The sequence below is a fragment of the Trachurus japonicus genome, chromosome 6, assembly GCF_045865225.1.
Source record: "Trachurus japonicus isolate A0001 chromosome 6, Traja_1.0".
In the NCBI taxonomy this organism is placed as follows: Eukaryota; Metazoa; Chordata; class Actinopteri; order Carangiformes; family Carangidae; genus Trachurus; species Trachurus japonicus.
In genome coordinates, this window is record NC_140912.1 from 2,866,429 (window position 1) to 2,884,590 (window position 18,162).

At 40.7% G+C, this 18,162-nt stretch overlaps 2 protein-coding genes across 3 annotated transcripts; one reads left to right on the forward strand and one right to left on the reverse strand.

Annotated features, from left to right (window-relative positions):
• Nucleotides 1–965: 965 nt before the first annotated feature.
• On the reverse strand, nucleotides 966–9,152 carry gabarapl2 (GABA(A) receptor-associated protein like 2). Its single transcript, XM_085778296.1, has 4 exons — nucleotides 8,912–9,152; nucleotides 7,700–7,755; nucleotides 6,773–6,945; nucleotides 966–1,205 (listed from the first exon to the last, which is right to left on the reverse strand). Exons 1-4 carry the CDS (start codon nucleotides 8,943–8,945, stop codon nucleotides 1,088–1,090), a joined length of 381 nt encoding a protein of 126 aa, XP_085634422.1. The 5' UTR covers nucleotides 8,946–9,152; the 3' UTR covers nucleotides 966–1,087.
• Nucleotides 9,153–9,578: 426 nt separating this feature from the next.
• On the forward strand, nucleotides 9,579–17,459 carry tmem231 (transmembrane protein 231). 2 transcript variants are annotated; one of them, XM_085778331.1, is made up of 8 exons: nucleotides 9,579–10,016; nucleotides 10,144–10,310; nucleotides 10,958–11,086; nucleotides 11,727–11,870; nucleotides 12,832–12,913; nucleotides 13,056–13,161; nucleotides 15,217–15,405; nucleotides 17,200–17,459. In XM_085778331.1, the coding sequence occupies exons 1-7, from the start codon at nucleotides 9,878–9,880 to the stop codon at nucleotides 15,377–15,379; spliced, it is 930 nt and encodes a 309-aa protein (XP_085634457.1). In that variant the 5' UTR covers nucleotides 9,579–9,877; the 3' UTR covers nucleotides 15,380–15,405; nucleotides 17,200–17,459. The 2 variants fall into 2 exon arrangements, with proteins under 2 accessions (XP_085634457.1, XP_085634456.1); XM_085778330.1 differs by having other exon boundaries at nucleotides 17,195–17,332.
• The last annotated feature ends 703 nt before the right edge of the window (nucleotides 17,460–18,162 follow it).

Consider the following 18,162-nt stretch of genomic DNA (forward strand, 5'->3'; position numbering starts at 1 on the left):
TGGGATTACGTGACGATCGAGATGGACTTTTTTTTTTTTTTAAGAAAGCGTCTATACTGACAGAAAAAAACAACAACAAGAGCAGTAAAAAAAAAAAAAAAAACGCTGCACAACGACCACGCAATGATCGAAACTGTTGCACGTCGCCATGAGACCCCGGTGGGTCCTGTCTGCAGTGGAGACACGGCCACCGAGAGGGCCGAGTGATAGGACGGTTCCTGTAGAAGTTCCTACCCCCTCCTTTTACCAGGAACTCCTGCATTGGAAACATGGCTCATGATGTAGCACAATAACCTTCAAGGAAAGTGTTAAGAGTTCACAGATAGTCTGAACCTGGGTGGTGCTGATGTCTACTCAGCCAAAATGATGTGCAGATACATGGCAGCTACCAGTGAGCAACACTCAGAAACTGGTGCTGGTCCCTGACCCTGAGCAGGATGCAGCCTACAATCATCCACCGCCACAACAGCCTCAGCTGCCTTCTGTCTGTCACACGCCTGTTGTAGTGCTGAGTGTACCTGTGGGTTTTTTAAATGACACACACGATATGAAGAGCCATACAAATACAACCTAATGTGATTAATGATTCTCAGTCACATGATTATAGGATTTCTCTCTCATTCCAGCTCAACACAAACATCTGAGACAAACATCTGGACTGACAGAAACTAAAGCCTGTTTATGTGATGTGTGATATGTGCATGTGTGTCAGAGCCTGAAATGAGCTTTGTCTTTTGTCTTTACTGATATTGATACTGAACTAATGATGACTGACATGCCAATAAAGTGTTATAATTAATTACTCTGTAATTATTACTCTTATCTTATGGCAGTGTTTAAGATATTTCTCTCCACAACTGACCTTTGAGCCTTATAATTATAACAAAAATACTGTTAACCGTCAAATTCAAACATTTCTTGACACTTTTGGTATCAAAACTCAAACTCATAAATTACTTTGCTTCATTTGCGTAACACATGTAAAGGCCAATGTCTGAAAAATTGTGCACCAGCATATTTCGGGCCCTACTGTATGTGTGTGTGTTTGTGTGTGTGTGACAGAGAGAGACTGATATTCAGATAAGCATTAACCACATGTTGTATGAAAGGCTTTGCTGTAACCAAAGGTATTTTCTCCACTGTAGGCCACGTACAGGAAGCCGTCCTCATCCTTCTCCTTGTCGTAGAGCTGCCCCATAGTCAGACTGCAACACACACAAGGACAACTGGTCATATTTTATCTTTAATATGGTGCTCTGAGCACAGGCATGTATGCACAATGGATGCTGCACAAACAGTAGTCATAAACAGGAGCTGTGTTTTTCCAGGATAAAAAGCTCTGTGAAAGGATCTACATAAATATAATTATGAGTTTTGTCATCAGTTACTTAGACTGGTAAGAGGTTGAGGCTGGAAAGAGGATACGTAATGTGAAGTAGGCTAAAAATGAACCTGACCCTGTGGTAGTCAGTCTGCTTTGTATATTTTTAATAAAATTCACCTTCATTGGTCTCAGAGGGAGGGAAAGGGTGAAAGCAGGATAACACATTCATATGATAAATGATTACATAAGAATGAACATATTGAATGGTGAACATAATTCACCTTCACTGGTCTACACTATATAACAACAGCATATTGTATATTATTTTATTAATATCCTATTAGAAGGACATGTGACATGAATATCTTATAAGTAGCTAGTAGCAGCAGCATGATATTTGATATAAATACCAGTTTAATTTAGTAAGTACAGTAATGTGAGTTGTAACAATTCCTTCTAACAACAAAGTATTTTCCACCATGTAAATATTCAATCTATTCTAAACTATCACCATTTTATGTAAATAGGGATAAACCTAATTAAAATATAATGATTCTTCACTTCAGGTGATTAGATATTAATGAAAATACAATTATCATTATCATATTTTATTTCTTGTCAACTTCAACAGTGGCACTCTTTTCCTATCTTTTAGTGTGACTGGCAGTCGTCTAATGTCATTACGTTGAAAGGCTTTTGGAGCAAAGTCTCCGACCACAAACAGCATCAAAACAGGATCTGATTTCATGATCATTGTTACGGCCGAAAGGGTTTGGCCTTGTTTCTCTCTCCTTGTTTCCCTTACAGCTCCACCCAGGCCCGGATTGCAGAATGAGATCCACCTGGTCGGGCTTGAGAGACTAAAAGTCCTAGAGGCAGAGGCAGTGTGCATGGGGACCGCTGGGCTTGCCTTCCTCTCTGCTTGGTTTTTGTTTGCTGTAGTTCATGTCCTGTGTTGATTGTGTCACCCTTATGTTTACTAAACCTTTTCCTATTTTTATTAGTGTCTTTGTGTGGATGTTTGGGGGTTGTCAGTTATACCCCTTAGGGCATAACAAGACCAAGAGATTGTTTTGGAGTTGTTGGATATTTGATGAGTTTTGAGGGAAAGGCGAAAGTACCATTCGCCTCCATTGTGTTCGCTGAGCAGCTCACGTCTCTGCCTGGCCAATCTAAAAACAGCTTCCACCGACAATTAAAGGTAATGAACCTAAGAACTGAATGAACCCCTAAGAATATAGGGATTATGGCAATGGGCATTTGAGAAAATGTTGAACTATCCCTTTAAGAGCTGTAGATGTATTGATGCAATAGTACAATTCCAATAAAACAAAGCTGTGGGAAACAGGTCAGATTACTCATATGTACTGTAGGCCTTGTGTGTCATCAGCACAAACAAAAAGGTGTGGCTTCCTCCTCTTTTCACATGAAGATCCATTACTGACACAGCACAGATGAACAGATAAACACACTGCACTTAAGTAGGTCTGAGCTTCACCACACAGCCTAAGAAACCCCTTCGCTGAGAGTTACACACCCACTAACAGGCTGACAGAGATATTGACAGGTTAACAAATTCAATAAGAATATCAGCACATAGGAATACAAACCTAAATACATCATACAAACAAACAATACTGATACAGATAACGGAATGTTTTTGTAAAACATAACATAACAAAACAAAACAAAAATCCAAATGCACTGGACACACCAAACACAATATTTTAGAGCAGGGAAACAAATGAACCTGTAAGTCTCAGTGAGTGCCACAACAGCAGCCACACTCATGTTTCATTATAAGCAATGTTATTGGCAGTTATACAACAAGTAGTTCCGACCAAGCAATCTGATTGGTCAATAAGACATTTAGAACGTGCTCAAATCAGCATTACAGCACGGCTGACTCATCACTGAAAATATTACTTCGCCATGTCATGTTGTTTACACATCTCCATGGCAACATGGACTTTTCCCCCTTTTATTTTGAAAAACGTCATTTATTACTCGTGAAAATAAATCACAAACTACACTAACCTCCTGTAGGTTGTTCCTGACAGCTGCCAAAGTCACATTTATAGAACAATTATTTTATTTTATTTTTTGTTAATATATTGTAAACTTCCCCGTTACAGCCGAGAGGATTATCTCCCTCCCATGTGTGTAACGTTACAAAGTCGGAGAGACACGAGTTGTGATCGCGGTGAATATGTTTTTTAAAATATGGCCTGGAGCTGAATATTTCATTGGATAAAACGGAGGTGATTACCTGTATGTTTCTCTCTCTCCCTCTCTCTTGCTTGCGCCTTTTGGGCTTTTAAATAATCTGGAGTAATCGTTTGTCTTTCTCTATCAGCTGTGTCGGCGACACGGCGCTATAACTTCATTTACATGCAGAGTTTGCGGTTGTAGAAGCTACATCTGTGAACGGAAAAAAACGGCATCTTTGTTATAACTTGGGCGAGTTTGTGCAGTGTTGATTTAGTTCAGGAAAGTCCGAGACCGCGTTAAAACATGAACGTCAGCTCAGAGTTCACTCATCTGGGACTAGAAAATCATTTCTGTTGCTAGGTCGTTACTAAGGTTCGGACTATTTGCTGTAGAGGTGAACTAGGTTCCATTACACATAGGAGTCTACTGACGTGACTGATTGTGTTTCAGTTATTAGTCAGACCCCATTTATTTCCATGGAAACGGGAAGCACACTCGCAAAAAATTTTAAATTTTGAGAGCAAAACGTCCATCAACATGAATATTTATTTAATTATACGCTTTATTTTGTTGGTAATTGTTGTATAATCGCAATATTACCCTCGAGGGTGTGCTTAAACGTAATTTGAGCACTTCGGTGATGCTTGCGGACCTCGGCGCAAGCGCCTCGGTCCTGACCGCATCACCGTCGTGCTCAAATGACGTTAAAGCACACCCTCTCGGGTAATATTGCTTAATTTTTGACAGTGTAGTCATCTGTTTGAGGTGCACACATTTTAACCTGCTATGTCAAATTTGCTACATTAATTCCATTAGCTCAAGTTATTTAAAGGTGTACAGAAATGGCCGTTTGTCCCGTTCGTCGCGCCGAGTTGTCGAGCTGCCGCACGAGTTTACCCGAGTAAGGAAAACGAATTTGATTGGTCGTTATCGAGCGGGCGGGATATTCAAAGCTTGGGGCGAGACCGAGCTCGGTGTGTGTGTGTTGTCTCAGACGTTTGATTGACGGATTACGGATCCAATATCAGTGGCTAATGAATCGTGAGCAGGCTGACGTATAATTTGTGCGCCTGCATTATCCAGTGCGGAAAAAAAATACTACACTTTCATCCCGAATTTAATCAAAAATAGAATTTTGCACAAGGTTTGGCCTAATCGTCTGATAGATGATTATTACACTAATGTTAAGACCCACAGTGGGCTCAAATTCAATTTCCTTTTCTGTACAGCTTTAATTGTCACAAGGTGAATGAATCGCTCTTTGAGTGACATTTGAGCTTATCCAAGAGCAGTTTCAAAAGACATTCCCATTTTCATGAAATCAACACCCCATTAAATCGTTCAACAATTGGCCCAGCAGGAAGACTTTGAAGAAATCAAATAAATCCCAAAAGTGCCCAAAGTGTGTCATGGCCATTTAACAGTTGCACATCCTAATACCTGGCTTAAATAAGAACTCACGTGTTGCTACAGATGTGGCCATTGTCCTCATCATAATAATATTGTTAAATCTAAAGCCTTTGAAGTTAAAACATATCACATTCATCATTGGATTAACTGCAAAAGCACTTTTGTGATCCATAAACTTGTATGCCAAACCTTTTACATTGGTCGTACTATACACAGGCTACAAGATAGACTTGCACATACATTAACGAACATAAGTATGCAATCAGGATAGGCAACCAGGGAGACTATGGCTAAACATTTCAAAGAACACCATGGCAAAGACCGCTACTCTCTGTTGTCATAGGCATCGACCATATCCCTGAGATAGATGAAGAGGGGACAGACAGAAATGTCTAAATGAAAAGGAGGCGGAATGGATTTCAATTAAAAGCTACTATGTATCCAGGAATTAATAAGGACTTTGATCTAAACCCTCTTTTGTAAATATGAATTAATATCTCCCCCATAGTTCCCCTGTATTGCTTCTTTTTGTTGTTTCTTTTTCTTTGTGTATATTCTATAAATAAGCGCATGTAATTTCTAGTTTTGAATGTAGTTTTTTTTTCTTGTTCACTGGTAGAACTTTGGTATATTGATGCATTGCTTGACAGTGTTGGGAGTAGCACGTTACAAAAGTATGTATTATGTTGTAACGTAGTAATATAACGCATTACTAAAAAAATGTGATGGAACATATAACATTTCTTCTGTTCTCTTAAGCACATTTTAAAAGAGAACTGTGCCTATGTATCTGCGGTTGGGCAAATTGGATGTTGATAGTCTCCACCCATGTCTAGTGTAGGGCCTCATTTAGGCCACCTGTGAACACTGCTGCTTTATGCCCTGATGGAGGCCACGGAGCATGGCTGAAATATGTTGGTGTTTTTAAATGTTCTGTTAAATATAAAACCTATTAAGTGCATTTGACTGATAGAGTTCTTCTGAACTGAACCACCAACCTGCTCCAGTGCAAACAGTTTTCTTGATCCTATGTTATCACAGGCATCCACACACTCTATATACTAACATTGATGTTATTAAAGAAACTCACTCGCAAAACCATAAGTGACATGCAAAAGTTTGGGCACCCCTGGTCAAAATTTCTGTTAATGTGAACAGTTAAGCAAGTGGAAGATGAAATTATCTTTTACACTTTTATATTCTTTGACCCAGTGTGTCTGCAGTAAACATGGTCACAATTTCTCCTTAAAGCACGATTACGATGACCAGACTATTTTTGCAGAACGTTAATCTGTCAAGGAGAAATTGACCTTTGAGGATATAAATTGTTTTAATAATTAATAATTTTATCCTAATACAACTGAATAACTGGGTCATTATAAGAGTATGAATTTGTGAGTTACAGCCAAAAATATGTTTTGTGACATCACAGTGACATTTGACCTTTCAACTACCAAATTCCAACCAGTTCATCTGTTGAGTCCAAGTGAGTGTTTTAACCAAATTTGAAAGATGGATGTTGAGAACAGAATTATTCAAAACTTTTTTTTGCTACCCTGTTTCAGAACTGCTACAAACAGCAGTTCATCATCTCTAAATTATTTCAACATTGATTCTGAAAATACAGCCATCAGCAAAAAAGCTGCACAGCATCTGAAAGTCCCTACATTGCATTTTACATTGTGCACCACCTGGGCCCCTTGGGAGAGAAGTTTGCTCTCGTTCCATGGCCCAAATAAAATAGTATAATGATACAGAATAGGAAAATACTTTGCTGTCAGGTTTTCACTGTCGTACTGCAGGATGTGGTGTTATAGTGTTTCTCACCTGGATTGAGGGACGGTTTTGTCGACGAATAGGAAGATGGCTTTCTCTGAAGGCAGCTGGATGCGTTTCCTGATGATCCACATGAACTGGGCCACTGTGATGTCAGAGGGCACCAGATACTTCCTCTTATCAATGTCCACTATCTGAGAGCCAGAGACCTTCTCCACTATCACCTGAAGGAACAAACAGAAGGAGCTATTTGTTGATTTCGCTATCATCTATTTATTTGTTTTGAGTTTGGATTACTCAAATCAGTGGTTTTTTTTAATGATACTCTCTTATATATAGTTTTTTTCTTATATTATAGTTTTAAAAAAAAAGAACAAGTGATGGATCCAGCTTAAGACTAGTGTTAAGCTAACAGTACATATTTGCAATGCTCTCTGAATCATGTGGCATTGAGTTATAATTAATAATTATCTCACCTTATTTTCAAACAGGTAGCTGTCTTCATAACTTTTTAAGTCAAGAAACATTGAACAAATACGCACCCCAGCTGTACATCCATCACGTTTTAGTGTCCCCAGAAACACCTTTGTTGCAGCAGAAGTGTTGTCAAATTTATGAATTTGTGTTTTGAATGTCTGAGTGTTTTCTTAAGTTGCAAAGTGTTGAGCCCTCCGGGTCACCGCAGAAATTACAAGAACATTGGAAATACTGTATGTGGGTTGATGTAATAACTAGTTGATAACACTTTGTGTGACAGTGAATCCGAAAGAGGAATAGTCAGCCCAGTTGACTCATCATGGAAAAGCCCTAATTTTGCTGTTATGGAGTTTGTCATTAGGGTCACAGTATATGAACTGGTTTAAATCTCAGTCAATACCTCCCTTATCCTCTCTTCGCCTCCTATAACTGCCCTTCACTCTCCTTTTCTCCATACTCTGTCACTCTGTCCTCTGGACCACCCCCACCTCCTCCACTCACCGGTACTCTGTCAGGATATTTGTTTCGTATTTTGGCTGACTCCACACATCGGTGCTCTGAGGGGGAGACACAAAACAAACAGGAAGTCAGAGATTAAAGGGATGAGTGAGGTCTCTTGGGAGCCTCCTCTTGTACCTTACTGCCAAATACAGCCAAGCCCAGCCCATCACAGAGCCTGGTAGCGGGCCTTACTTTGTACAGTGTGCTTTTAATTTGAAAAATAAATAAATCAAATGAACAACCTTTATCAAGTGATGCTTAATACTTCTGAATGTATCATCATTATCACAGAGGAAAGACAGTTTATCTAACATGTGCGCAGGACCAGATGCAGCAGGCTGACACTGAGCAGAGGCCAGAGAGGGAAGGGTGAGCTGATGGGTGATGAGATGCTTTCATTAGCCCAGATAAGAGGCCTACTTTTAGAAACATCTCCACAGAACAGATAGAAGTGTGTCTTAAAAAAGGAGACTTGAGGTTATCCAAAGAGAATGTGTGAGCTGAGAGCTCAGCATCAGAAATGACACCTATGACACCTGCCCCAGCCATCTCTGAGCATTAAGAAAAATGAAAAGCTCAATTCACAATCCAGGCAAATTAATATTTTCCCTTGGGGTCTCAAAATTATCATGACAGTGGAACATGTTATAAGCCTGAAACAAAAACTGAGGAAACACTTTTCTGTTCATCTATGTGGTGCACTCACTCACTACCATCAACCACATGTCCCGGTTGGAAAATGAAATAGTGTCTTTGGTGAGAGACATATTGTAGGCCTAGTGTTTTGTCCAAATTAAGTAGTACACTCTGAAGCATCTAAGCAATGTCCAACCAGGAGGTTTAATAAAGGCCTGAGAAAACAACATTAATTCTCATACTCTTGCATGCATTTTAAGGATGCAATGTCTCCATAAGAAAGAAGAATGTGTGTCTCAGCCTGTGTTGAACCAACAATGTTAAAGGTGAACCCCATTTTGCCAGCTGGTAATTTCACTTGCAGAAAGATCATGTTAGCGTTTGTTGCTAGGCATGCAAGGTTAACCATTGTGGGTTTACTACAGTTGTCAGTTGTTTTGGGCGCTGTGACAGCATGCATTTCTGCACCTATGTGGGATGACATAGCAAAATCGATGCAGAGGAAGCAGAATAGAGAGCAGGATGCACGGCATGACAAGATCATCCCTGGTTTCATAACAATCCAAACCCCTTTACCGAGGGAATGGTCCTCCTTAAACATCCATTTCATCTTTGCTGGATCCCCGCACTGAGGCGTGATGGTAGCGTGGAGGAGCGGGCGTCTCAGTCTGCGGACACAGCCGGAATAAGGTCCAAAAACACCAGGACAAAAGCGCTCAAGACAAAATGTCAACAGTATCTCTCTATGCGGGGAGCTTCCGACTGTCCGTCTAGCTGGGGGGTGACGTCACTGTCTGACAGAGGTGTGGCGGTGGTGATGGTGCTGCCTTCAGGTATTTCCGGAAACTATCCAAAAAAGTAAAATAAGAAAGGAAAGAGACAATCAGACCCACAATCATTTAGCATGAAAAAAGCTTCGTGTCAGCCGAAATGCTGGAAGATTTCATATAGAATCATAGTAGGCTACAGATTCATAGCCTACTAAAAAAAAAAAAACCTCTTTCTGTCACGATGATCAACCAGATTCTTTTGAGGACAAGTTGTCACAAACAGCATTTGCAATGTCTTGCAAATACTGGTAACAACAGAAAATTACAAAAAATTACACATTAACCACAGTGATACAAAACCGAAAAAGCAGCAGCTCATTCAATCATCTCGACGGAATTCTTCCACTTTCACCGAGGTCCTGAATGCAACACGAGCGCTTCCACTGGCAGCCATGGTAACTGGGAGACGCTAAACTCAGCTTAAATATGGCGCGGTGCATGATGCTTAGCTAGGAGGCTAATCTACGTAGCATGTTAATGCGCTACGCTTTTCCTACAGAACACGGCGTACTCAACCTCGATTGATGGATATTACTTAAACAAGGGTTAATCTGTTCATTTGGTATTTTTGTTTCCCCTAAGAGTTTGTTAACGTTAGCCCAACAGGCGCCTCTAGTCAGTTAGCATAGATGCTATCTTGAACAGTAAGCTAGGCTGACTTGATAACACAACACTGACAGTTGTTGAACGGACGTTGTTTACGTCGTTACCCATGGCTTTCTATGAAGTCTACTCTCACCCGGCTTTGGTTCGATACAAGACGAGCGTTTGCACGAAAGCTACTCTCTTCCTTGTTGTGGTTTTGTGCCTAACATACATCGCACCTCTGCTGGTTGCTTACAGGAGCCAAGGTAACGTTACAGCACTGAGCCAACATGACCGCTGCTACTGTTGCTGGTGCTGAACGAGCAGGATATCCGACATGTGCCTGTAGCCTATGTTATCGCTTGCTTGCTATTAAATGTCACGTTATTTCAGGTTTCTGGGTAAAGAGAAGCACCTATGAGGAACAGCCGGTGGTGAGGTTCCAGTACGAGGTTTTACTGGTGGCAGCAACCAGTTCTCGAGGAAATTACGTGGCCTGGAGCACCTTCCCCCATCTGAACAACATGCTGGGGGCCAACCTCCGCATCCCTGCTATCTCTGTGAGAAGATATTAGCTGTGCTTCAATCAAATGTCCCATATAAGTATCACTTTATGTGCCTTGCAAAAGTATTCATACCCCTTGAAATATTCCACAGTTTGTCACGTTACAATCACAAACGTAAATGTATTTTTATTGGGATTTTATGTGATAAAGTGATGAAGTGCATAATTGTGAAGTGGAGGGAACAGACGCTCTCCATCCAATCTGACTGAACTGGAGTTATTTTGCAAAGAAGAATGGGCAAAAATGTCAGTCTGTAGATGTGCAAAGCTGGTAAAAGACTTGCCGCTGTAATTGCAGTGAACGGTGGTTCAACAAAGTATTAACTCAGGGGGTCTGAATCCATATGCATGCCACACTTTTAAGATTTTTATTTGTAAAAACAACATGAACACCACGTATCATTTTCCTTCCACTTCACAATTATGCGCTACTTCGTTTTGATCGATCACATAAAATCCTAATAAAATACATTTAAGTTTGTAGTTGTAGCGTGACAAAATGTGGAAAAGTTCAAAGGGTAATACTTTTGCAAGGCACTATATTGCTGTTTTAACACTGTCAGTTACACAGACACGTCTTTAATTGGATTCCTTGTATACTATTCTGTGTATGTTTTTTGTGTGGGATAACTCGCACTGTAGGTGAGAGAAGAGGATCAAAACCAAGATGGGAAGTTGGACATCCTGAATTTTCAACTGCAGTTACCCCTAAAACCAGAGGAACAGGTGTACAGCATCCAGCTGCTGCTCACCTTCAGCTACCAGCTCTTTGTACGTACTACACTGCAATGCACAGTGTCTGTCTCTCCAGTGTGAAACTTAGATGCATCATGTGCCGGAACAACCATTAAAAAAGCTGCACACTCCACCAGATGCTAGAAAGTTATTTCAGTCAACTTAAACTCAGTTGAAATTCAGGTCTTGTTGTAGCTAATACTACTGAAATTACAGTCAGTGATGAAGTCAGTGTGTTTTGGTTTAATCATTGCTACATTATTACTTTGTCCTGTTGAAGTTGTTGCCCATGTAAATTGTGTAAATGTCATATTATGCATAAATGTTCAACTTGTGGGCTAATAGGGGGATTGTCAAAATATTGCATTATGATTCACATTCATGTCTTCTCATAAACAGCTATTGCACCGATTCAGGGACAGAAATGCATTGCACCAGAGTTGCTGTATACAACATTGGCTCCTAGCCAGTTTTATTTACTGTATGAACAGCTATTATACTATGTATCAGTTTTAACTTCCTAGCTGTAGTACAGTGTGCTTGCATTGCCTCAGGACTGAGCCACGGTTCTGTCCTGTGTGTATGCTAGCATGGCAGCACTGACTGCCATCTGCAGTGGGATATCAGGCAATTTTCCAACTAAAGCAAAGCATATTTTCCCCTTGTGTTTTCCCAGCGGATGTCCACAGTGGTGATGCAGAGCCTGGCCTATGCGCAGCACTCTTCTTCTGTCCCTGGAGCTAAACTGTTCATCAGTGGAGACCTGAGGCTGAAGCAGAGGATACCCCTGCCCCATCGGGGACTGTACAACATTTACAATGTGAGAGGACACAGACTCATCTTTCTCTCAGTGTCTCCCGTGTCTACTGTTTGTGCCAATGTAAATTAAATCAGAGCCCTTTCCACCTATGATTAGTATGTAATAGTATTCTATTGATATACACTCAGACTATTAAAGAGGAACTATGCAGGCTTTTTAGCTTAACTATGCTACATTCTCAGTAATTATGATGAGTAATTACGATGACATAAATAAATGACTTACAACTTGTTACGAGGGAGAATGGAGGCTCTCTGCCTTCCACCTAGCGTCTCTAGGTCGAAAACCAACCTTGCAAGATCAGTGCCTCTGACCTGGTGTCCCAGCTCTCGTCTCTGTGGCACTGTGACACATACGTGCCCCATAACCTGTAATCTCTTGTTTATGACAAATAAGACTATGCAAATATGCATGTCCATATATAACGTTAGCCATTGCTTTCTTTCCGACTTCATTAAAAAGCGTTAAAAAGCTTGCATAGTTCCCCTTTAAGGACTCGGCTCCCAGGATGGGGCAAAGCCTGACAGATAACTGCAGCTTAGCACAAAGCCGAATGCATGAAAAAATGCTCAACAAAGAAAATCAGATAGTACTCAGCCAGGAATGGTTGCAGCAGCAGCAGGGATGGTTACACAGAAAATGGACACTTATTTTAAAATCTCAGAGCTGCAAATTGCTGTATCTTGTATTTTCGGCATCTCTGTCAAATCTTACCTCACTAACATGATACAAATGTTTTCAGATTCAGCGAGGCATGAGGCCCCTGAATATCTACAATTAAGCACAAGACAAAGACGATTTTTGTTTTCAATCAAATACCACAATTTAGCATACCAGTATGTGCAATTTCATTCAAGCCCTCATAATAATGACAGTACAAACATTTCACCGCAGTATACTACCACATTTCTCTTAAGTTTTGGTATTTTTCTGTTCGTTTTTCCTCTGTATTGGTGCCCAGGTGTCAGTGATTGATGACTCCAGCCCTTTTGCGAGTGCTTATGACCTTGACAGCATAATCAGGAGCTACCAGAGCAGAAACTGTAAGTTAACAAAGGTTGTTATTTTGTTGTCTGTGTTATTAAAGCCAGATTCAACTTCAGTTGAACCACGGCTTATCCTACAGCATTACACTTTGTAAAATGAGACAGCTTTTTTTCTGTTGCTTTCTTTTTCCTACCACAGTGACCACAGTACTGTCCTGTCCCATGCCAGTCTGGACGATGGGACGCGCCGCTGACTCTCCCTTTGAGCTTAACGCTGAGATCCGTTACCCCATGGAGGTCATTAGATATCCTTTGATAAATACAGGAAAGTGGGTTTGTTTTAACAAAGGTCAGACTCAAACGTAATACGACCATAAAAATATGAAGTAAGTGGTTTCTAACACATTTTGATGTACCGTATTTTCCAGACTATAAGTCGCGTTTTTTTTCTAGGCTGGCCATGCGACCTATATTCAGAAGCGCCGTATATATCAAAAATTTAGCCTACGCTATGACCACAAGAGGGAAGCGAGGCTTTTATTTCTAAATCCCTCCTCATTCAGTAGCTCATCTGCATCTTCCTCACGTGCTGTTCTCCTCGCTGCGCTGCATAGATGTATGCGCTGGCGGCCCGTCTTCAGTTTCTGCTCCGGTCCCGACCGGGCTCCGGACACGGAGCAGTCCGACAGTGCAAGGCTGTCCCTCTCTGAAGCAGAGGAGAGGTCGGCTTCACTCCCGTCAGTCTTCACAGACACTCCACAAAGAGTTTCTGATCATATCCTCCTCAGTTTGCTCCAGGCGACGGAGTTGTTTTTCTTTTTTCTTTTTTTTTTCTTTTTTGACCCAGCCTGTAGTAGGCTATTTGGTGTCGGCCTTTCGTGTAAACAAAGCCCCAGCCATTATACTGTATAAGACCCGGCTATTAATTAAATGCTTGAAAAATAAATGTGACTTATAAACCGGTGCGACTTACAGTATATATGTTTTTTCCTCTTCATGACGTCTTTTTTGGCAGATGAGACTAATACATATAGTCCGGAAAATACGGTAGTTGGATCTGTAGATGGATCTTTTACACTTACAGGGGAGTTTCACAGTAATTAAAACAACATTATTGTTGTCTGTTTTCGTCCATTTTTAAGTGTTTACATAATGCTCATATAGTGCAAAATGCCACAATGCTTTCATTTCACAGTCATTTCAATTATTCTGATAATATTATGCAGTCTGTTTTCTTTGCTTTGGGCACAGTGATTTGTCTGGTGATGACATTGAATGCTAAACTGAAATCTACAAACTGGATTAATCATACATTCTGTGTTGTTTCTCATTATCATCAATGTCTTTGAGCTTGTCTTAAAAACGTGTTGAACAGTTGCAAAATGCAAAAGTTTGGTCGACTCTTACTCAACTCTTACTAAGAGCAGAGTAAGAGTGACGCCCCTGGTGACGCCCCGTTGCTATGGATTACGTCAATTCTCGTGCACGAATTCGAGGCGCTCAACACAGTGATTGGTTGTTGAGTTGAGTGCCGGCGGCGCCCCCCCTCCCCTCCCCCTCCCCTCCCTCCCTCCTCCTCCTCCTCGCCGCCGGCCGCTCCGCTCCGCTCCACTTTCTTTTTTTTTTTTTTTTTTGCCGTCAGGTCCGACGGGGCTTTTCAGACAGCTTCGAGTCCAAACCACTGTCTCTGCTGCCGAGTTGGGCTCTGAACTTTCTGTCTTTCTCTCTGCCATCTGCATCTTTCTGCTACAGTTTTTGTCGCGTCTCACTTTCAGCAGTGTGACGCTGTGCAAATGCAATGAGGGTCGGTGCGGACACTCGCAAAGCAGCCGCTGTTTTTTTTTCTTCCCACATTTTGATATTAATTCACATTATTTACTAAGTGACGCCTATATTGGACAGTTCGTCACTGTCACTCCTCCCGTTTTATAGCGAAAATGTTGTAGATGACCCCCCCCCAAAAAAAAAAAAAACGACAAAAAGGCACGTTGGGTATCAAAGGGCAAAGGGGCAGGTGCTCCAGCTCCCCCCTCTGCAGCAATTCGCAGTCCTCCATACATTTGCCTGGCTGCAGCCATTTGCGATTCTTTGTGAATAGGTCTTACTGAGTTAGGAGTCCTCACGAGGACTTTTAAGCTCTCCCAGACTTAGGAGCTACTTTTAGGCATAAAATACTTTGTGAATTACTCTTATTTTAAAAAACTAGGAGTCCTAAATTTAAGACTGACACGCCCACTTTTTTTAGGAGTTGCTCCTAAATTCGGCCCTTAGGAGCTACTTTTAACCTTAAGATTCTTTGTGAATACGGCCCCTGATCTGTGAAGTTTCCTCTATCATTTTTCCTTAACCTTTCCCTCCACCTATCGCCCAGGCTTTTGGGAAACCATCAAATTTGCCTGGATCCAGTATGTCAGCGTCCTCCTCATCTTCCTCTGGGTCTTTGAACGTATCCAGAGATTTGTTTTCCAGAACCAGGTTCTAACCACGGTGCCCATCCCAGTGGCAAAACCTCACCTGTCGTGATTCAGTAGCAGTGGTTGCACCTTCAGGTATTCAAGAGCCTACACTGACACAAAATAAACACAAACTAAATTTAAATACCATGATGGAACAGGTCTTGAAATGTTAACAACTCTTTTTACTCGTAACTCCCTGTTGCTTAGTTAGAGTTGGCACGAAACATTTACTGTTTTAAAAATAGACATTGTCCATGAAAGTTAAGTATTAGCATGATGACTATTATGTTACACATTTATTCATCCCTGCTGCATCAGAAGCCAGACAAAAATAGATGTTTCGTTCCTGACATGAATGACAGTGCAGATGTTGATGTGTCTGACTTTATGGTGCGACAGCGTTAGATAGAAAAGAAATTAAACTTAAATAGCCTCAGACTGGTGGAGTCATTAGCCAGGTTTACATGTGCATTTTTCCTATCTGATTAAACTTATTCTGATTTGAAATTCCAACTTCACTGTTTACATGGACGCGAAATTAGGCGATCCAATTAACATACCTGCAAACTAGTCACCTTTCGGCTATAATCGCCGTTTTTCTGGTCAACTGGGTCGTTTACGTGAATCGTGCAGAACCGGGGAGTTTTTCAAAGGGGGGGGGGGGGAGTGATAGAGTCTTGATAAACATATCGGACAGCTTTTATTTTGAAACGACACGCGGGAAGTTATCTGATGTATCGGTGGAACGCAGAAAACTATGATGACAGGCGCCTTGGATAAGCGTGTGTGTGTGCATCGGGGCCATTCAGCTGTAGCGTCTTTTGCTCACATACTTTCAATGTAGGCGCGAGTTATGCAGTTATGATTTCATTTATTAAGGGGAAAAAAGCTATGCAAACCTACCTGATCCTATGTGAAAAAGTAATTGCCCCCTCTTGTTAAATCATGAACTAACTTTGATAAACCTTTTTATTTTTTTTGGAAAGCTGGTTCAATTTCACTCTTCACATCCAGGCTCCAGTGATCCATGGTGAGAGCCTTTATCCACTAATGGAGAAAGCTTGGAACAGTGGTGAAAACCTTCCCAAGATGGCTGCCCCATCAAAATATTATACAAATAAATAAAAACATTGTGTGACAAATCTGCAAAAAAGTAAGAAATCAGGAAGGGGGCAAATACTTTTTCACAGCACTGTATTTAATGGAGGGGGGACAATACCTGATATTCTCAGCTGTAAACAGTAGGCTAAATATAATCATAGAAAGCTGAAAGCCACAGGTCATGTGGTCATCCAAACTGATGCATAATTTTTAGTCAAATAATGTGAACATTTTCTGCAGCTGACCCCACCTGATTGAGGTGTACTTATTCTCTCAAAGCTGTCTTTTTAATGAGAGATTTGCTCTCTGTTTAACTGTGAACGCTCCAAATAGCATAACTTGCATATTAAAATCACAAACATTTTCTCCCGGGGGGGGGGGGGGTTGGTTTGGTTTTTCGGACCTTGTCACCTTTTTCACTCTCTGGAGTTTGCAGGTCTGAATTAAAACGTGCAGTTAGCAGTTAATCCGAATAAATTCACTCTGATGCGCGGTGAGGTTTTGGCAGTCAAATTTGTTGAAAACAGTAGAAGAAGAAGCTTTTCCTTCCGTAAACAAATGCTGTCAAATTGCTCCTTTACTCGTCCCTCTCCCCGTGCTTTCCTTCTCTCTCTATGTGCCTGTTGGCTCCTCTGATCGCAATGGACCTATATCGTGTGATGGTTTTCTCTTTAATTAAGCCGCAAGCACAGGAGTTTATACTTCTCCTGCAGTCTATGCGAGAGTATTTTTACAAACACACTGAGAGACACACACTCATTTATCCTTTCACCTTTTCCAGGACAGGTTTCTACGCAGACCCTCCCCTTTCTGGACCTACAACTGGCTCATGGCATGCAAAATGCATTTCTTCTTTTTCTGCCGTTTGAAGAAATAGAAATTTATAAAAACTATAAATACTTTTTTTCAAATATTTGTACTAGTTGTATGTTCATGACCATCAATGACTGTCAATGTCAAAAAATGTATTTGTTGATGTGCTCATTTATTTTTATATTGTTCGTAGCTTTATGATGAATGAATAATAAATGATTTGTATGTTTTAATATTTTGTATCTTCTTTAGTCAACAAGACTTTTATTTATCTGGATTGTGTACTTTCTTCTTTTGATTTTTCATAACTTAAGAAATGTATTAGTAATTTACACCAATTAAACCTGATTGACTTCTCTTGTTTATCCATCCATTTATCAGCTGTGTAAGCTGAGGGTGGAGTAGACTCTGGACAGGTCGCCAGTCTATCACAGTGCTGACACATAGAGAATTGCACAACCTCACACACCCACATTCACACCTAATAATAATAATAACAACCCGTATTTATATAGCGCCTTTCAAAATACCCAAGGCGATTTACATAGATAGATAGATAGAAAACTTTATTGATCGCCAAGGGGAAACTACTTTGCCACCAGTAAAAACACATCCACTTAACAAACAATATAAACATACCATTGCACAAAAACAGCTGTATCGACATGATTAGGACAGAGTACTCAAAAACAATGAAAGATAAATAAATAAGTATATAAGTATACACCTCCAGAAGGTAAAAAACAGCAAACAACCACTGGTTAGTGATTGCTGTTAAAAAATGTAACTGCTGCAGGAACAAAAGAGTGTCTGAGTCGTTGAGCATGAGCAGGGGTGCAGGCAATTTTAAATGGCTAATCAACCGAAAAATCGCACATCTTTGGACTGTGAGAAAACACAGAAGCCTGAATGGAAGTGGAAGAGATGTGGTAGGTG

Excerpts from the sequence above, each read along its gene's own strand:
- gabarapl2 (XM_085778296.1), bottom strand. The coding sequence starts at position 8,945 with ATGAAATGGATGTTTAAGGAGGACCATTCCCTCG. Across the intron at positions 7,756-8,911 it reads TAAGGAGGACCATTCCCTCG|AGCACCGATGTGTGGAGTCA; the intron begins GTAAAGGGGTTT and ends TCTCCCCCTCAG. Across the intron at positions 6,946-7,699 it reads AATATCCTGACAGAGTACCG|GTGATAGTGGAGAAGGTCTC; the intron begins GTGAGTGGAGGA and ends TTGTTCCTTCAG.
- tmem231 (XM_085778331.1), top strand. The coding sequence starts at position 9,878 with ATGGCTTTCTATGAAGTCTACTCTCACCCGGCTTTGGTTCGATACAAG. Across the intron at positions 11,871-12,831 it reads GACTGTACAACATTTACAAT|GTGTCAGTGATTGATGACTC; the intron begins GTGAGAGGACAC and ends ATTGGTGCCCAG. Across the intron at positions 13,162-15,216 it reads TACCCCATGGAGGTCATTAG|CTATCGCCCAGGCTTTTGGG; the intron begins ATATCCTTTGAT and ends CTTTCCCTCCAC.